This window comes from Curcuma longa, chromosome 11, assembly GCF_044706935.1.
Source record: "Curcuma longa cultivar G26 ecotype Majalengka, Jawa Barat chromosome 11, ITB_CL_G26_1.1, whole genome shotgun sequence".
In the NCBI taxonomy this organism is placed as follows: Eukaryota; Viridiplantae; Streptophyta; class Magnoliopsida; order Zingiberales; family Zingiberaceae; genus Curcuma; species Curcuma longa.
In genome coordinates, this window is record NC_133871.1 from 32,715,708 (window position 1) to 32,732,481 (window position 16,774).

A 16,774-nucleotide genomic window follows, 5' to 3' on the forward strand; every position below is an offset into this window, starting at 1 on the left:
CATCAACCATTAATCATCTTGGAGCCACTAAGATGACGGATTCCACCTTTTTAATTAAGAGATGAACATTTTTGAATCAAAATTAAAAAATAATAATAATAAAACAAGGAGCACTTGGCTAAAAATAGAATATTAGGGGTGTTTTGAAAAATGAGATAAACTTACGGGGCGGAGGGGGGAGTTTTGAAAATTTCTCTAATAATAAGTTCGGGTTCTCTAGAGGCAAGAAGATCAATGGGCGAACACGCAGCACTCGCAATCCTACTTCCTCTACATGGAGATGAAGTCAAGGGGAATCCGACGATCTTCGCTCTCACCGTCCCTTCTCTTCTTCCTCCTCGTCGCCCTATCCACAGCTTCTCCTTCCTCTTCGAATGCCGAGCTGCCTCCCCCCGGCGTCGTTTCTCGCATCGCCTTCGGCTCCTGCTCCAACCAGAGTGCGCCGCAGGTACACAAGTCTATGTATTTATTTCAAATAACCATTGTCTCCAGTTTTTCAGTTACGTAATTGCTTGTTTCCTCGTCTACATATTCTTTATATTTTTTCAAAATAGTTACCTTCTGCGGAGGAGGAATATGTATTATTGATGCAATTACCGGTTTCTGCAGCCGATTTGGGATGCGGTCCTTGATTTCGACCCCCAGGTCTTCATTTGGCTTGGCGACAACATCTACGGCGACAACAAGCGCCCCTTCAGGATTATGGGGAAGGAACGGACTATCGGACCGTGGAAGAACGTGCCGAGATTCTTCCCGTCGACGGAGGAGGAGATGCGGAGAAGGTACTTGTTGGCTAAGAGCAATCCGGGTTACTCTAAGCTGAGACAGACGGCTCAGGTCGATTCCTCAAAGCAAGAAATTTTTTCTTCCTATTAGATTTAGGAATTTTTTACTGTAAAGAATTGAGTCTCAACTCTCAAGATGAGCATTAAAATAGGAGGTGAATTTTCATCTAAATTTTCAATTGATTGGTTTCTTAGACTATTTTTTTTAATATTTGAGGGCACTAAATTTATTGCATTGGAAATTTGACATTCTATTTTGTCATCGTTGATCTTCTAACACTAGTAGCCATATTTGCAATTAGTTATGCACTTCAATATCGTCCACTTAAGCCTTAACTGTATCTATCATTGAACCTTAGAAGGTATTGCTTCTTATAGTAAAGAAAATTGATAGACTTTGCACCAAAGACAAACATTGAAGACTAAATACTGAAAAGGTACCAAGTTAATTATAATAATAAACAAATATTCTTTATGAGGATTGATTATGAGATGATATAGTGGTTTAGTCTTGCATAGAGCTCAATGGAGGAATAAGATTTGCATAGCCAACCCTAAATAGTTGGGATAAGCACGGGTTGATGATGGTAATGATGGTAATGATGGTAATTTGCAACTATAAATCAGCTAAGGATGCTATTAGATATCCTTATGAGGTCGTGTAGGTGAAACCTCTTGAACGTTGAACCCTTTTGACATGCAGATTTTTTAGTGTATGAGCACCTTATTCTTCTTTCATTTTGCCTGATGACATTAGAACAATAACATTTTGCAGGTTATTGGTACATGGGATGACCATGATTATGGGTTGAATGATGCAGGAAAAGAATTCAGTAAGAAGGAAATAAATCAAAGGCTTCTTTTAGATTTCCTAGATGAAGCTGAAGATAGTCCTCGGTAATCAGTCACAATACATCTTTTGCATTCATGCAAGTGTTTTTTTTTTTTTTTAAGTTGGCCATGAAGCAATCAAAACATAACATGGTGTTGCTATTGTTTGATTGGTTCATTTTATGTCCAAAATGAAGCATAGGTCTGCAAAATATTGGTTACTTCTTGTTCCATCTACTGAAATACAAATAAGATATTCAATTTAATTTAATATACCTATTAGTGTAAGGTTCAGATCTAGGTTATTCAGTACTCCTATCAAGATCCTGGTATTAACAGCACTAACACTTCATCTGCTTCTTGTAGGCGGCATCAAGATGGGGTTTATACATCCTATATATTTGGTCCCAGTGGAAAACAAATAAAGGTATGCTTGCTAGTTTGGAACTTTAAGAACTTGTTTCTGCCCTTTAAGGTTTTCTTTCAAGCACACATTTATTATTTGTTTAAACTCAAATCTGTTCATACCTTGTGCATTTGGATGTTGAAAATATCCTTTCAAAATTCATATCAATTTTATTTTCTAAATTTATCCAACAAATAATGTGATAGTCTCTTGACAATTACTGTGGTGAAATACTAGTAATTATATTGATCTGACAGTGGGAGTGTAACAAATAAAGGCATGATAACATAGTTACTAGTATTAAAGCTATTGACAGTGTAACAATTGATTTTTCTATGAAGGGTCAGCTCTTTACCCCTATATTTTTTACATTAGCACTGGATGAATGTACCAGTTGTATTCAAAATACCCCTTTGGTTTATCTTGATTGTTGACAATATTTTGCTAATTGATGATGTAGACGTGTGTACTGTTTGCAAATACTATTGTGTTAATGGTTGATAGTGTCAATATAATTAAATGTAGAGGGAACATTTAGACACTAAAGGTTTTAACTTAAATATAAGTGATACTGTACATATGAAATGTAATTTCAAGTTTCAATTAGAAAAGAACAAAGAATTAAGATGAATGAGCATGAAAATGATGTAAGAAAGTCATTTAAATATCTTGGATATATTATTAACAACAATGAGATGTTGATGATATGCTTGATTCTAGTGCACCCCTTATGCTATAAGGTTAGTTTTTGAAGAAACTATATAACCTATCATACGAGAAAAGATTGATGTGGAGGATTGCCATTTGTGAGTGAGAGAGATGGACAACTAGAAAGTATCATATGAAAAAAATATTTTTGTAGAGAAAAGAATGTGAATATGGATGTATGGAGTTACTAGAAAGGATATATAAAAAAATGCAGTCATCCAAGAGAAATTAAGTGAACCTCTAATAAATGATAAAATGTGGAAAATATTAAGATGATATGGATAATTTCAGTGATGACCAATAAATTTAATAGTTAAACAAATCAAATTGATAAGAATTGATAGTGCGAGTAGGAGACCAAGGAAAATTTTAAATAATTATAAGTGAGTTAAGAGTTCAGTGTCTTACTGGAGTATAAGTTTGCATTCTTGCTGTTGATGCCTTTGCCAAACCTAACTAGTATCCTTCACCTGTAGATTCCCTGATTTGAAATGACAAGTGCATGCCTGTATATCTATGTTTATTTTCTTTTTTGTAATTGCAAGACACAAAGATGAAGAGGATTATAAATTCTTGATATTGATTTCTCTGTCCTGCAGATCATTCTTTTGGATACGAGATATCATAGGGACCCCCTCTTTAGTGATGGAACTATATTGGGAGATTCTCAGTGGCAATGGCTTGAGAATGAGTTGTATGGTCCTGAATCAGAAATTACAATTATTGTCTCTTCCATTCAGGTACTAAATATTCATGCATCATTTTTTCCCCACTCAAAATGTATTTTGAGGCTTCAGTAGCCATATGATCAATTTTGTCTGCCAAGGTTGATGCCACTAGTAAGTGAAATAGCTAATATTCAGTCATGACAATTTTCTAGAATGGTGTTGGAGTGATATGTTTACAGAATTATATGTTTTATGTCATTGCAAAAATCAATGTTTTTATTTTGACAAGGAGATAGATTGTGGACATTTCTTTATAATTTCTTTAGAATTTGTTTTTATTGCATTAGTTTAGCCATTGTGTTTGAGGTTCATTTTTTGCTTTTTTCAGGTAGTATCAAATCTTTCTGCAATTACTTCTCCATTATTCTATCCAGAGTCTTGGGGACGATTTCCAAAGGAGAGAAAACATCTGTATAAGCTGATAAAAGATAGCAAGGCAGGCGACATTTATCTTTTCAAGTTATAATTTTCTTAAGAGGTTATATCTTGTTTGTTTTTGTCAATTAGGAGCTTCTTGCTTGCCCTAAGTGGATTTAGTTGTCCGAACATGATCACTGTATTAAAAAGATGTTCTCTTGGTCTTTTCTACTTTCCAGGTGTTTGTGTTGAGACTTGAGAGTCTACTTGGAAAGTTACAAAAAAAAAAAAAAAAATCTTGAAGCCGTAGGAGTCAATAGCACTGCTGGTTATTAATCCTTTGTTTTGAATATTCAGAACCTAATTTCCACTTGTTTGGTGTACTTATGGTATGAATTATGAGTAAGGTATAATGATGGAGAAATTAGATTTTTGACTTGAATGAGATAGTGCTGAAATGCAAAATAAAGCATGAAATAGTGTGACCTAACATCCTCTGAATATATTCCTAGTATACCTGAGTTAATAGCATTTTGCAAGGTACACTTGTGTAATCTCTTGTATCCTGAAGCTAAACTTGCAAGACAACATGGCTAATGAACATAAAAACTCAGAATATGAAGGACCCAAGAAGTATGAGAATGTCCACAAGATTTTTAAATATTTAAAAAGTTGCATAGTTGCATGGTAGTAATCCATGTTAAATTTATTGATCTTTACTTATCCAAATAGAATGAGTAATTAAAACAGTTAAGAGATCTATTGATGCAAAATGGAAATTTAGTTTTATTCATAAGTTTTGGTTTGCAAGAGTTTATTTTGGTAAGTTCTCCTCCTTATGAGAATATCCAACTTGGTAATTGTTTTATTTTAGGGCGTTGAATTGTGTTTGTATGTGTTAACTTAAATTGTATAATAGTTTGATAGGAATTTAAATTAGATCGGTTTTGATTCCTATTTTACAATTTGATTACTAGTTTGTTTAGGTTGGGGTAAGGCACAACGGTAAAATTGTTGTTGTGTGACCTATTGGTCATGGATTCGAGTCGCAGAAACAATCTCTTGTAATATAGAGTAAGATTGCATACAATAAATCCTTCTCGAGACCCCACATTGGCGGGAGCTTCGTGCATCAGATTGCTCTTTTTTTTATTTAAGTTGGGGATCTATAAAATGGGTCCAATTCTCCCATCTCTAGTCATCTTTAAACATAATAAAATTCCTTCCGATTAACCTGCATGAGATTTGGGGTTGCATCACCTATATTCTTGATATAAGAGTAGCATGACTATTATGGGTAAAGATGAGATAAGATTCTTTGCCTGGCACAACATTGCACACAGTTATGGATTCTTCATTTTCCTTATGTGGATGAATTGTCACTTATTACTAGTGATATAATATAGAGCTCGATGGAGACAAGCACGGTTGATGATGATGATGTATTAGTCACTTCTTGAATAAAGAGATTAGTAGGCTAGAAAGCATTGAGGATTGATTTGTAACCACTTACCTGAATGTATGGTTTATTATTCTTAGTTTCTTACTCTTGGTCAAGCTGGACTAAGGTTCAATTATTTACTGAACTTCAAGTGTCTGCAAGACTGTTCACTTTGTTTAAGACTTTTAATGGGCAGTTAAATAAAGAGACAAAAATACCATGCAGCAAACCAAAATTTAGACTATTGGTCAATGCTCTTATCTCATGTTAGGAATTTGATTGAGTGATCATTGATTCAGAAATTTAATTAATACACTAGGATCAAACTTATAGAATCATGATTGAACAAAAAGAAAGATACTCAAATTCAGTTTACATATATATAATACTTTACCATTCTGTGACAAAATTCAAATTTCAATTCAGAAATCATTGTCAGTGGTAATTCTAGGCATTTGTTTTTGATCTTGCAGAGAAGTGGAATCTTCTTTATAAGTGGTGATGTTCATTTTGGGGAGATTACCCGTTATGATTGTGGGGAGCAGTATCCTCTGTATGATATAACCTCAAGTGGACTTACTCAGGCTATTGAGAAGGTTGTGCCAAAACTCTTTGCTTTCCTGGTGAGAGCTTTAGCATGGTTGGCGCCTACTACCATGAGAGTGTATTCTTCAGAATGCCGATACAGATCATGCACATATGGTATGACTTTTCTAATGGTAATATTCAAAGAAAAATCTTTTGCTAATAGCTTGGTTTTGCTTCATGTGCGAGAAATTCCTTGAATTGACTTGTCATTTCCAAGAAGGAAATAATTGATAACTCAGCACTCTGATCCGTAGAATAAACACAAGCATTTGATTTATATTTCTTTCCTTTTCTTATTTTAAGCACATTTTCGTGAAATGCGATTTTAAAAAAAGGAAAACTCATGCTAGTTCCACAACTTTCCAGTTTCTCTGATTCTTCCCATTGATGGATAGCTAGAATTTAACATGCAAACTAGAACTTCTTAAAAATCATGGTAGGCAATACCTGAGAGGAGTTAGAATATTACATGCAATTGTATTATGAATGGCAAATTAAGTTTGCCCAATTCAATTTTTTCAGTAGTAGTGCCATGTTAACTTATTTTATCCAGTCAGTTGGCATCTACACAAGTTGTCAATGTGTTTTGGTGGATTTTCAGCTCAGCCAAATTTTGGGGCAATTCAGATAATTTGGGATGAGGTACCTCAAAGAATCAGAGTCGAAGTCAGGGATTCAAATGGAGATCCTGCTACTGCAATAGATATCTTACTTTCTGATCTGCAACCTATAGATACAAACAAGACCATCGGAAGACCTATGAAGTATGAACATCACTGCTTGCTTGAAGCAGAACTTCCATGTTTCTGGAGGCATTCTTTTGCCTTCATTGTCTTTGCATCAAGTGCTGGTATGGGCCACTCCTATTTATTTTGAAGTTAAAACTTGTGGAACAATGATACATATTGGACTTGATCAAATAATGGCTCTCCATTGTAGGTCTGCCAATGGTTCCTGTAATGGTCCAAATTTAATTTTAGCCATTAAAGTATAGTAATGAACGATTGAATTGTCATGCAGATCAATTGATTTAGTAGAAAATTCACCTGATAACACAACATATAGCATAGTAGTAGATCTGGACATCATAAGAAAATGCAAACTAAGTCAACTGTTTCGTTATCTTATCTTTGTCTAGTGTATTGTTTGTTGCCTTGTGTCCAATTACTTTCACCTCCATAATAGTGGTCATAGCATTTGTTACATGTCGTACAACTTCATTAGTCATCACAGAATCTTTCTTTTGCATATTACTCTTTGCCTGCCTAATGATGTGAATTTTTTTTTTAAGGTTGGCTTTTAGCTGTTTAACCAAATCAACACAGTGGTTTCAGATCCTATTCCACTTGTAAATTTCTCTTAAAGTTAGGAAGCTTTTGCATAAGTGTGATGCAAAAGACATCTGAAACTCCTGAAAACAATTCTTTTAGGTCCATTTACCTCTTTGATTTTTTCCTTGGTTCGATAGTTGAATCTGAACATTGCCGATATTCAACACAAATAAGGGTCTAATGGCTCTTGTAATTGAGTATTTATGTATCTTTTACATTGTCTAACTTCAGATCGTTTTGAAAATATTGCTTTTCACTTCCATTTGAATTCTGTTTGATTCATGTTAGCCTGTGCAAATGATTTTAGTTTTACTATTATTATATATTATGAAATATGCCACACACTTCCATTGTCCATTGTTCATTGTTCATTGTTAAAACAAGTTCGTTGATTACCGATGCTTGCCTATATGTGCTGGCTTTCGCCAAAGGGGGTCAAACATACAGATCCAGTAATTCAAGTTAGCGTGTTTAGTGTGGCTGTTTATGGATATTAGTACGTTATCCTTCATGTTCCCTCAAGGCTGTGTGTGTTCTGTAAAATACACTTCCATTGCCTAATAGAAATGAAAAATGTCTTTAAGTTGCGTTCAAGTGTCCATCTATGCAATCATGCAGTGAAATATAGTTATGAAATTTGGTGCTCAGGGCACAGTTACTGAGTATACATATTATTATAAATCTAAATTGATCGATTTGGTGGTCTATTAACATTTCATATTTTCATCGTAGGTTTGTTCCTTGCTATGATTCTGTTAGCCTATACAGCTGCATCAGCTAGCAAGAAGTTCCTTATGAAATTCAAGATTGATTGATCATTACAAGCTGCAAAAGAACACAGGAAAATTCCAGTTGTGCCATCAATTCGTTGGTCCATTAAGCTCGTGGTCTGCTCCATTCTTGTTTAGGTTTGACATTCTAACACGGTTTTGTATGATTGTTTGAAGCACATTCAACTCAACTCCACAATTGGTTCGCCCCTCGATACTCATTTGGGGGATTTGCTTCATAGTATTTTCTCATGCCTCTCATGTTGAATTTATTCGTTTGTTGTAACTTTGTTGTTCTGGAAATAATAGAAGACACTGGTGGAAGCGTATCATGTACCGATCAAAGGTGAAGGAAATTCAATTGAGGCTCTGCCATTTCGCTTTTTCACGCAGCTTTCAGATCTTTGGTTTGTTATCTGATTGAATCAGACTGACCCCAATAATAGTAAATTCCTTATCTCAGACTATTAACAGATAGATTCTCTCATGATGCTTAATTAGGAGAGAGAACAAGATGTTATATTATTTCATCATAATGCATTACCATCAATTGTAATCTGAAATTGTGCAATTGCAGTAGTCCGTAGTTATGCTGTTGAGCTTTGACTGAGTCATTATCTAGAGTACAAGTACACTCTTCTTATCGACGAAATCTGTATCCATTCGTCTGAAACATTACAATCGCAATGATTCATAGTCATGTTTGATTAATCCAAGTTTTATTCTGCTCTCATTGTGAAAGGTGACAACCTATGATTCGTGATGAATCGAGTCAAACAAAAATCATAGCAACAAAACTGTGTTTCTAACGTGAAAATGGACAGTGGGGATGGAGGTGCATGTAAATAATAATTTCGTGAAAATTATAGACAGGAGATGTTAAACAAATTTGTGATACCTTCTAGCAAACAATACTGAAATTAAACAAGTATGAATTCGAATAATATTTTGAATGTTGGATGTCCGATCCATGGAGAGACGTGCTCTGAGTAGATTATACAAACTAGATAGCTTTTTTTTTTTGTTATCATAAAATATTTCATAAGAGTACTTCATCCCACTTCCCAACAATGCTTGAATAAGCTGAAGTCCCCGGAGCAATGGTGCAACGGTAGGACATCCGGATTATGACTTAGGGACCCGCGATTCGATCCCCAGCTACGGCGTATTTGTAGGAATTTTCTTTCAAATGGGGAACGCAATCAAAGGATGCTGGACATCTGGATTGACTACCGTATGCGTTTCCCGATTTACCCTGGTGGTCAGTGGGAAACTTTCGTGGGACCGGACTGGCCACCTCCAGGGATTGAGTCCATGAAACTGACTGGGATTTATCATTTTTTTTTTTTGAATAAGCTGAACAAACATGATCCTAGAAGGCAAGTAAACTGCAGTTTCTATAACCTTATGCTAATATGAGACAGTAGCAAAAGATAGAGGGTTTAGACTACTTTCATTTTGCCTCTTGATTCCCATTGCAAAGGCTGGCAGCAAAATTCTTAGGTCCACAGATGAGTTGGAAAGTAGGATCTTTCAATAATAGCTGATATGCTTTTTAGCAATCAGAAAGTTTAGGTTTAACGAAACGACCGTGCCCATAAACCACTTATCGATCACCTTCCTCCAAAATGACGTGCTCAACAAAACAAAAAAATTATGCCTACAATTTCATCTTTTGAGTATTTTAGTTATTTATGCTCATTATGTTATTTTCTAAGTTTATCAAACCTGTTTTGGCACCCAATCATATTTCAACTAAAATATAGTTGAATGTCAAGACAGAACTAGAAAATACAGTTTTATTCATGAAAATAGAAGTTTGTAATTACCTTGAAAGAGATCAAAATGGTCCTCGTGATGCCTTTTTCCCAAAGAAGGCCTCCCAAATCAATGGTGAGAATGGTCCTTTCTTGTTCAAATGCTCTCGGATAGCTTTGTCGTCAAGACTAAAACCTCTCCTGAGCAACTTCTTAACAAAATCATCAGCTTCCTCCACTCCTTTCTCTTTAATGAACTCATCCACCAAACCAATTGTAGTAGCAGCACTTGGTTGATGTCCAGCATCCAGCATCTCCATGCAGAACTCAACTGAATCCTCCAATTTCTTTCCTTGGCATAAGCCCTGAATGAGAACCTTGTAGCTAAATGCATTCGGTGTGATTCCGTTGTTCTGCATTTTCCTGAAAATCCTCTTAGCATCATCGAATTTTGCCGCTTTGCAGAACCCTTCCACAACAGCAGTGTAAATCACAACCTCTGGCATTGTGCGCTTCTCCCGCATTGCTCCAAACAGCTTCATGGCCTCTTGAACTAGCCCATCTTTGCAGAGGCCATCAAGCATGGCAACAGCATTAGGTATGAGACCATTCTCCTTCATCTTCTGGAAAATCTCATCTGCGTCTTCTGGTGGCGCCTCCAGTGAGATAGGTTTTGTCGAATCTGAATTGTTTTGATTAGCTTCATCCATCTTCTTGTGCTGGCCAGATGGTCCAAGATTAAACTTTTGAGCTAGTGAATCACTGATTTGATCTCTTCCCCTCTGCCCACCGCCCAAATTCTCTGATCCGCTACCAATGTAAGATGATCCATAGCTTGAATCTTCAATCCTGTCTCCACTGGCAGATCCTGATGGCGATCTATATTGTGGATTCTCAAAGTCGCCCATAGAATCTCGGCCAAAATCCTTGAATGAAGACTGCGTTGACCGATTAAAATCCTCTCTTGGAGGGGCTCTCCGTGTAGCTCTGCTGCGGGAACGGCCTTGCAGACCACTACCAGTCATACCAAGTTCGTCTTCGCCCAAATCAAAATCATCGAAAAGATCACCTGAAGCTTCATCGACGCGATCCTCAGGAAAAGGTGGCATCTTTCGCCTTTCCTCGCCACCGTGAAACGTTGGCCTAGAGGAGGGTCGTTCAAAAGACCCTTCCTGGTGCGCCCTTTGCTTCTCTCCGCTACCTTCCCCCCCAAAGTTAAGATTTCGAAGGAAGAGATCCTCCGAGGTGTCGCCACTACCTCTTTCGCCTCTCATCCACCGGCCGGATTTGCTGCTCGTACTGAAACCGATTCCTACGCATCGCCCACCTATCCAAGTGTTAGGAAGACTGCACATCCTTCTCGAGATTTTGGAGAGGAGAAGCTTGGACAGCGCACTTTGCATGGTTGGTCTCGACTGGCGATGCAGAGGGAAGAACCGGAGGAGGAGATTCAAGATCGAGATGATCTCGAAGGGGCCTTTTGATGCGTTTGGGAGTTAGGGTTTTGATTAGTGATAAGTTCCATTTTTACCATCGCAAACTTTAGCTACTTTTTCAAAATGAACCTCAAGTTTAACAAATTGCCAAAACAGCGTCCAAACTATCTCATGCCGCATATAACCAATCCTTAAATCCATGCCTTCGTTGTCATCTCTCAACAAGTGTACCACGTAGCCTCATAGGCATGGAGTATGATAAGAGGTTAAGTGTCTTTGGCATATGATTGTCAGGTTAGTTACTATGATTATGAGACAGATTTATCGAAGTAGGCAATGGTTGAATATCGATAAAGCTGAAGCAATGCCCTCCTTTGTAGTGTTCAATTGTAACTTTTTGATTTATCTCCTTATAAATGATCGTGGGATCGATTGTATAGGATCGTTGGATGATGAATTTCACTTTTTACTGAAATAATAAAATGTTAAGTAGGTTAATTAAGTATTTACGGTTCGAATCTCAATTATGACGTATTACAGATTATTTTTCTCCAATGAGGATGACTATTGGGTGAGAAACTTTTGCGCTTTCAAATTTATTTAAGAGAAATGATACACTACATGAAAACGCAGCATGATACACTATAGATTTGGGTTCCACATCCATGTAGTGTAGTGTATCATGCTACATTTTCATATAATGTATCATTTCTCTTTATTTAATTGACGAATCAAGAGTAAAATCATCCATGTCCAAAATTAATTGAGTGTAAGAGTCTTAATACTTAGATTATAAAAAAAATATACCATGTAGACATCCTATAGCTGGTGATGGAAATAATCAAATTCATAAGCTTGGATTAATATGGACCTTTAGAATTAAATTTCTTTAGCTATTTTAAAATATTATGATCATTTTGCACTATTTCTAGAAAAGGGAATCTAGTTAAGCAATTTACCATCTAGTTTGGTCACATTGTGCTCAGTTGGACACACTTTAGCAATAAGGTAGGATTCATCATCCCAACGGTCTCACACGATCAGACCCACGATATCTGTGAAGAGGTAAATTAAAAAGTTACAGTTGATCATAATGGATGAGGACATCACTTCGACCTCGTCGAGATTTAACTTTTGTCTACTTCAGCAAGTCTGTCCCATCATAACCAACTCAATTATGCTCCAATGACACTCAATTTGACGCACAAGCTATATGAGACATGCCTAATCCGAGTTCAGGTTTAGTAAGAAACCTTAATTAATTAAGATCCTTTTTAAGTTTAGCAAAAAAAAATTTTTTTAAAGATTTTTAATATTAATATAATAAAAAAATAAAATACAATATTTTAGTAAAAATTTTTATTTAATTTTAAGAAAATGGCTGAAGTTTTTTTTACTTAATTATCCATACGATTAATAAACTTCTTATACTATTGATTAGACAAATCGATAGGGCACTGGATCAAATTAAATAAGATAATTTATCAACTAAAGTAGTCAAGTTGACCAAATCGATTGAGCTAAATAAGTCGAGCAAGTTGATCATAAGTTGAACAAGCTCAGCTAATCATAGTGAGTGAATTTATCAAATTAGTTAGATGGATAAGTCATATAAGTCAGAAGAAATATTTTTTATTTATCTTAAAAAAACATAAAAATATTTGTTTAACAACAAATGCAAATAACAGATGTTAATCTATTTTTTAATGAATTCCCCCCCCCCCCCCCCCCCCAAAAATATGTTTAATACGTTTTGCACATATAAATTATTTCATGGTGTCCATTAATATAACATTAATGTCCATATTTAATTTCGAATATATTCTGATACATTAGAATGGAGATCGACGGGGTATGCCTTTCCGCCTGGACGTCGACCGGCACGTGGCAGCAGTCTCCGAAGAAACGATTCGGCCACCGGCGACTGGAGGTATCAACGTCTTCCTCTGCGACGACACCGACTCGTCGGATTCGGATCCGCGCATCCACTCGCGCCCGGGTTTCGGGCGGATCTCGAAGCTCAACTCCGGGTCCGTCCGCATTCCTTCCAGCTGAAAAGTTAAAAAAGGAAAGATTCCTGCTTTATGGAAGATTCAATCCCTAAATCTTGGATTAATCTGTTGGAAAGATTCGGGACCTCACTCACCTTGCAGCCAATGGAGCAGAAGCGGAAGGAATCCAACAGGCCGCGGCCGCAGTTCTCGCAGTTGTTGATGACGCCCTTCCCGGGCCTCTGCTGCGGCCGCTCGTTGAGGAACACGATCTTGGCGCTGTTGATGGTGTAGGTCTGGATCGAGGAGATGTCTATCAACTTCGACACTTCCGACACCCTAATCACATTGTGATAAGACGACCTCCGAATCTAAAGAGGGGACTCGAGCAAATCAAAATTCGATTTTTATTTGGATTTGATTGATCGAGAGAAAAAAGAGAGAGAGAGAAACCTGAACGAGTTGGTGATCCTTGTGGTCCGGGAGGCAATAAGAACAGAGCGCGTCGCCGGCGCAGTCCAAGCAGTACATGTTGCACTCGGTCTTGTTGGAGTCGCCGTGGACTTCGCAGTGCGCGAAGAAGCTCGTCTGCAGGAGCGGCAGCAGCCACTGCGGCAATCGAAGCATCAGACTCATCTGTTGTCCAAAATCGAGAGGAACAAAAAAAGATATCAGAAAGGAAGAAGAGAAAAAAAAAACAGAGGAGTCCCAAGATTGCACCTTTATCGTTTACAAAAGGATTGAAGGAGATGGAGAACAATGAGGTTGCTTGATCATGCAAAAGACGCCGCCTGTTCAATAGATCTCGAAGGAAATGGATGCGTAAGGGGAAGAACGCAGAGGAAGAACAGGGGATTTTGTTTATATAGGGCGGTTTATGGAAATTATCAAGATAAACATTCAATGAAACAGGGGAAGGAAACAGAAGAGGAAAGGAACAATGTTTACCTATATTTTATATTAACGAAATTTAATATTTTTCTTCTCTGCGAGGAGGGAGCTGTCTTTTTGGGGAAAAAAATAGAATGTGATGCTGGGAGAAAGGAAGGAACTTTTTAAATAAATATTTTAAAAGTTATTTTAAAGATGAATTATTGGATAAATAAATTTCTACATTAATTACCTAGTAACGTACTTTTTTAAAAAAATCGAGTATTAATTCTTACGAACAAGTTAATCTCGAGATGGATAGTACGATTCCATATTCCGTCTATTAAATAAATTTAAGAAGTACGATGACTTCTAACGTAATGATCTAGCGTCATCAATAGTTCAATCGTTATGTATATCTAATAACGAACTTGACTCTCTAGTTTGTCGTTCATATTTCTTTTACGCAAGTAAAAAAAAAATTATCACTTGATTTTTGAAGGCAGACAAAAATAACTACTTTCTTGTATAGTTAAATTTTCCAACTAGACAGGAAGAAATCGTTTCTTAAATCTTTCTATACAGAAGTGATCTGCTGAGCACCTTCTCTTGAGCGCTTTTGACGTGGAAGCTGACGTGGCTGAGAAATCTCTCCGCGCACACGTGGCAAGCGATAGCAGAAAACCTAAAACCCTAACCTGATCCCTCTTCTCGCGATTCCTCTCTTCTCTGCTCGCCGCGCTCCTTCCCCTGCCCGCCGCCTCTCTTCTCCCTTGCTCACCACCGCAACCTCTGCTCACCGCAGCGCCCCTGCCCGCTGGGTGCACTGCTCGCCGCCGCAACCTCTGCCCACCACGTGTATTGCTCGCCATCGTGCCCTCTGTTCGCTGCCACGCCCCTGCCCACTGTGTGCACTACTCGCCACCGCGCCCTCTACTGACCGCCGCGCCCCTGCCCGCTGCGTGCACTGCTCGCCGCCGCTACTCCCTCGGCCATCCCATTTCAAGGTATAACATAGAGCCATAGCAGGTATGGTTTAGGGTTTAATTCTGTCGTCAGGATTAGGCAAATCAATTCCCACTTGGAGTATCGTATCCTGGTTTTCATGCTAGTGTCAAAGTAAAATTTGAGGATGCTTGAAGGGATTGGTCGATAAACAAGAGGAGAACACACTAATCCTATCGGCTTGCATAATTAGATGAATACAATATTGAAAAGTGGAAATTGATTTGCCTAATCCTGACGACAGAAATAAACCCTAAACCATACCCGTTATGGCTTTATGTTATACCTTGAAATGGGAGGGCTGAGAGAGTAGTGGGGGCGAGCAGAGGGCGGCAGCGAGCAGTGCACACGACGGGCAAGGGTGCAGCGGTCAACAGAGGGCGCGGTGGCGAGCAGTGCACACGACGGGTAGGGGCACAGTGGCGAGCAGAGGTTGTGGTGGCGAGCAAGGGAGAAGAGAGCAGAGGGAGAAGAGAGGCAGCAGGTAGGGGAAGAAGGAGCGCGGCGAGCAGAGAAGAGAGGAATTGCGAGAAGAAGGATCAGGTTAGGGTTTTAGGTTTTCTGCTGTCGCTTGCCACGCGCGTGCAGAGAAATTTCTCAACCATGTCGACTTCCATGTCAGAGGTGCTCACGAGGCGCTCAGGAGAAGGCGCTCAGCAGATCACTTCTATATATATATATATATATTCTTAAATATTTTACCACTGCATTACACACCTGTGAGGACAATAAAAAAAAGAAAGGATGGCCATTTAAATCTTTACGTAAGCATATAAGATTCAGACCCAAGGATAATGGATTAAAACCCAAACCGTAGTTGAAATTATTCAAACCCAATGCCGCAATGTTTTTTGGATCTACTTCTAGATATACTTTGAATGTTAGCAAATCTCCTTAACAGAAGATAATCTTTGATCACTTACATGAACATGTAAAATTGATGCTCTGCATAGTAACATTATATTAGCCTTAAGGATATCAAGATTTCAAGTTTAAAGCTCACTTTAAAAATTTCAATATATAGCTTATATAACATACAGAATTGCGTAAAAGCTAGACAATTAACAAATAAAATTCCAGCTGTGCAAGGTACGAGCATATATTATAACAAAAGTTATCGAATGGATAATTATCCGCAAATCCTAGGTAATTGCAATAACTCATTTCATTCAAGTTGCCATCTAGCATCATCAATAATTCAATCGTTATGTATATCTAATAATGAACTTGACTCTCTAATTTATCGTTCATATTTCTTTTACACAAGTAAAAAAAAATTATCACTTGATTTTTGAAGAACAGACAAAAATAACTACTTTCTTGCATAGTTAAATTTTCCAACTAAAGATGGATAGTACGATTTCATATTCCGTCTATCAAATAAATTCAAGAAGTATAATGACTTCTAATGTAATGATCTAGCATCATCAATAGTTCAATCATTATGTATATCTAATAACGAACTCGTCTCTCTAGTTTGTCGTTCATATTTCTTTTACACAAGTAAAAAAAAAATATCGCTTGGTTTTTGAAGGCATACAAAAATAACTACTTTCTTGCATAGTTAAAATTTCCAACTAGAGAGGAAGAAACCGTTTCCTAAATCTTTCTCTAGAAAAAACGAGTACATTAAAGACCATCAATAGTGACTATGATTTTTTTAGATCTACTTCTAAATATACTTAGAATGTTAGCAAATCTCCTTAATAGAAGATAATCTTTGATCACTTACATGAATATGTAAAATTGATGCTATGCCTAGTTATATAA

General features: G+C 37.2%; 3 protein-coding genes across 3 annotated transcripts; 1 reads left to right on the forward strand and 2 right to left on the reverse strand.

Annotated features, from left to right (window-relative positions):
• The first annotated feature begins 270 nt into the window (after positions 1 to 270).
• Positions 271 to 8,330, forward strand: LOC141840442 (uncharacterized). The gene is made up of 9 exons (XM_074728426.1): positions 271 to 448; positions 610 to 837; positions 1,561 to 1,682; positions 1,983 to 2,043; positions 3,330 to 3,470; positions 3,787 to 3,894; positions 5,730 to 5,958; positions 6,446 to 6,694; positions 7,908 to 8,330. Exons 1-9 carry the CDS (start codon positions 275 to 277, stop codon positions 7,988 to 7,990), a joined length of 1,395 nt encoding a protein of 464 aa, XP_074584527.1. The 5' UTR covers positions 271 to 274; the 3' UTR covers positions 7,991 to 8,330.
• Positions 6,193 to 11,184, reverse strand: LOC141840443 (uncharacterized). Its single transcript, XM_074728427.1, has 2 exons — positions 9,775 to 11,184; positions 6,193 to 6,798 (listed from the first exon to the last, which is right to left on the reverse strand). The coding sequence occupies exon 1, from the start codon at positions 11,103 to 11,105 to the stop codon at positions 9,786 to 9,788; it is 1,320 nt and encodes a 439-aa protein (XP_074584528.1). The 5' UTR covers positions 11,106 to 11,184; the 3' UTR covers positions 6,193 to 6,798; positions 9,775 to 9,785.
• Positions 11,185 to 12,970: 1,786 nt separating this feature from the next.
• On the reverse strand, positions 12,971 to 13,765 carry LOC141840344 (protein RGF1 INDUCIBLE TRANSCRIPTION FACTOR 1-like). The gene is made up of 3 exons (XM_074728304.1): positions 13,583 to 13,765; positions 13,285 to 13,500; positions 12,971 to 13,189 (listed from the first exon to the last, which is right to left on the reverse strand). The coding sequence occupies exons 1-3, from the start codon at positions 13,763 to 13,765 to the stop codon at positions 12,971 to 12,973; spliced, it is 618 nt and encodes a 205-aa protein (XP_074584405.1).
• Between the last annotated feature and the right edge of the window lie 3,009 nt (positions 13,766 to 16,774).

What these genes read in the sequence shown, in the direction of transcription:
- LOC141840442 (XM_074728426.1), top strand. Translation starts at nt 275, where the DNA reads ATGGAGATGAAGTCAAGGGGAATCCGACGATCTTCGCTCTCACCGTCC. An exon ending in TTATTGTCTCTTCCATTCAG is followed by an intron (nt 3,471 to 3,786) that starts GTACTAAATATT and finishes TGCTTTTTTCAG; the next exon opens with GTAGTATCAAATCTTTCTGC. An exon ending in AGCTGATAAAAGATAGCAAG is followed by an intron (nt 3,895 to 5,729) that starts GCAGGCGACATT and finishes TTGATCTTGCAG; the next exon opens with AGAAGTGGAATCTTCTTTAT.
- LOC141840443 (XM_074728427.1), bottom strand. Translation starts at nt 11,105, where the DNA reads ATGCAAAGTGCGCTGTCCAAGCTTCTCCTCTCCAAAATCTCGAGAAGG.
- LOC141840344 (XM_074728304.1), bottom strand. Translation starts at nt 13,765, where the DNA reads ATGAGTCTGATGCTTCGATTGCCGCAGTGGCTGCTGCCGCTCCTGCAG. An exon ending in AGGATCACCAACTCGTTCAG is followed by an intron (nt 13,501 to 13,582) that starts GTTTCTCTCTCT and finishes TCCCCTCTTTAG; the next exon opens with ATTCGGAGGTCGTCTTATCA. An exon ending in TCTGCTCCATTGGCTGCAAG is followed by an intron (nt 13,190 to 13,284) that starts GTGAGTGAGGTC and finishes TTAACTTTTCAG; the next exon opens with CTGGAAGGAATGCGGACGGA.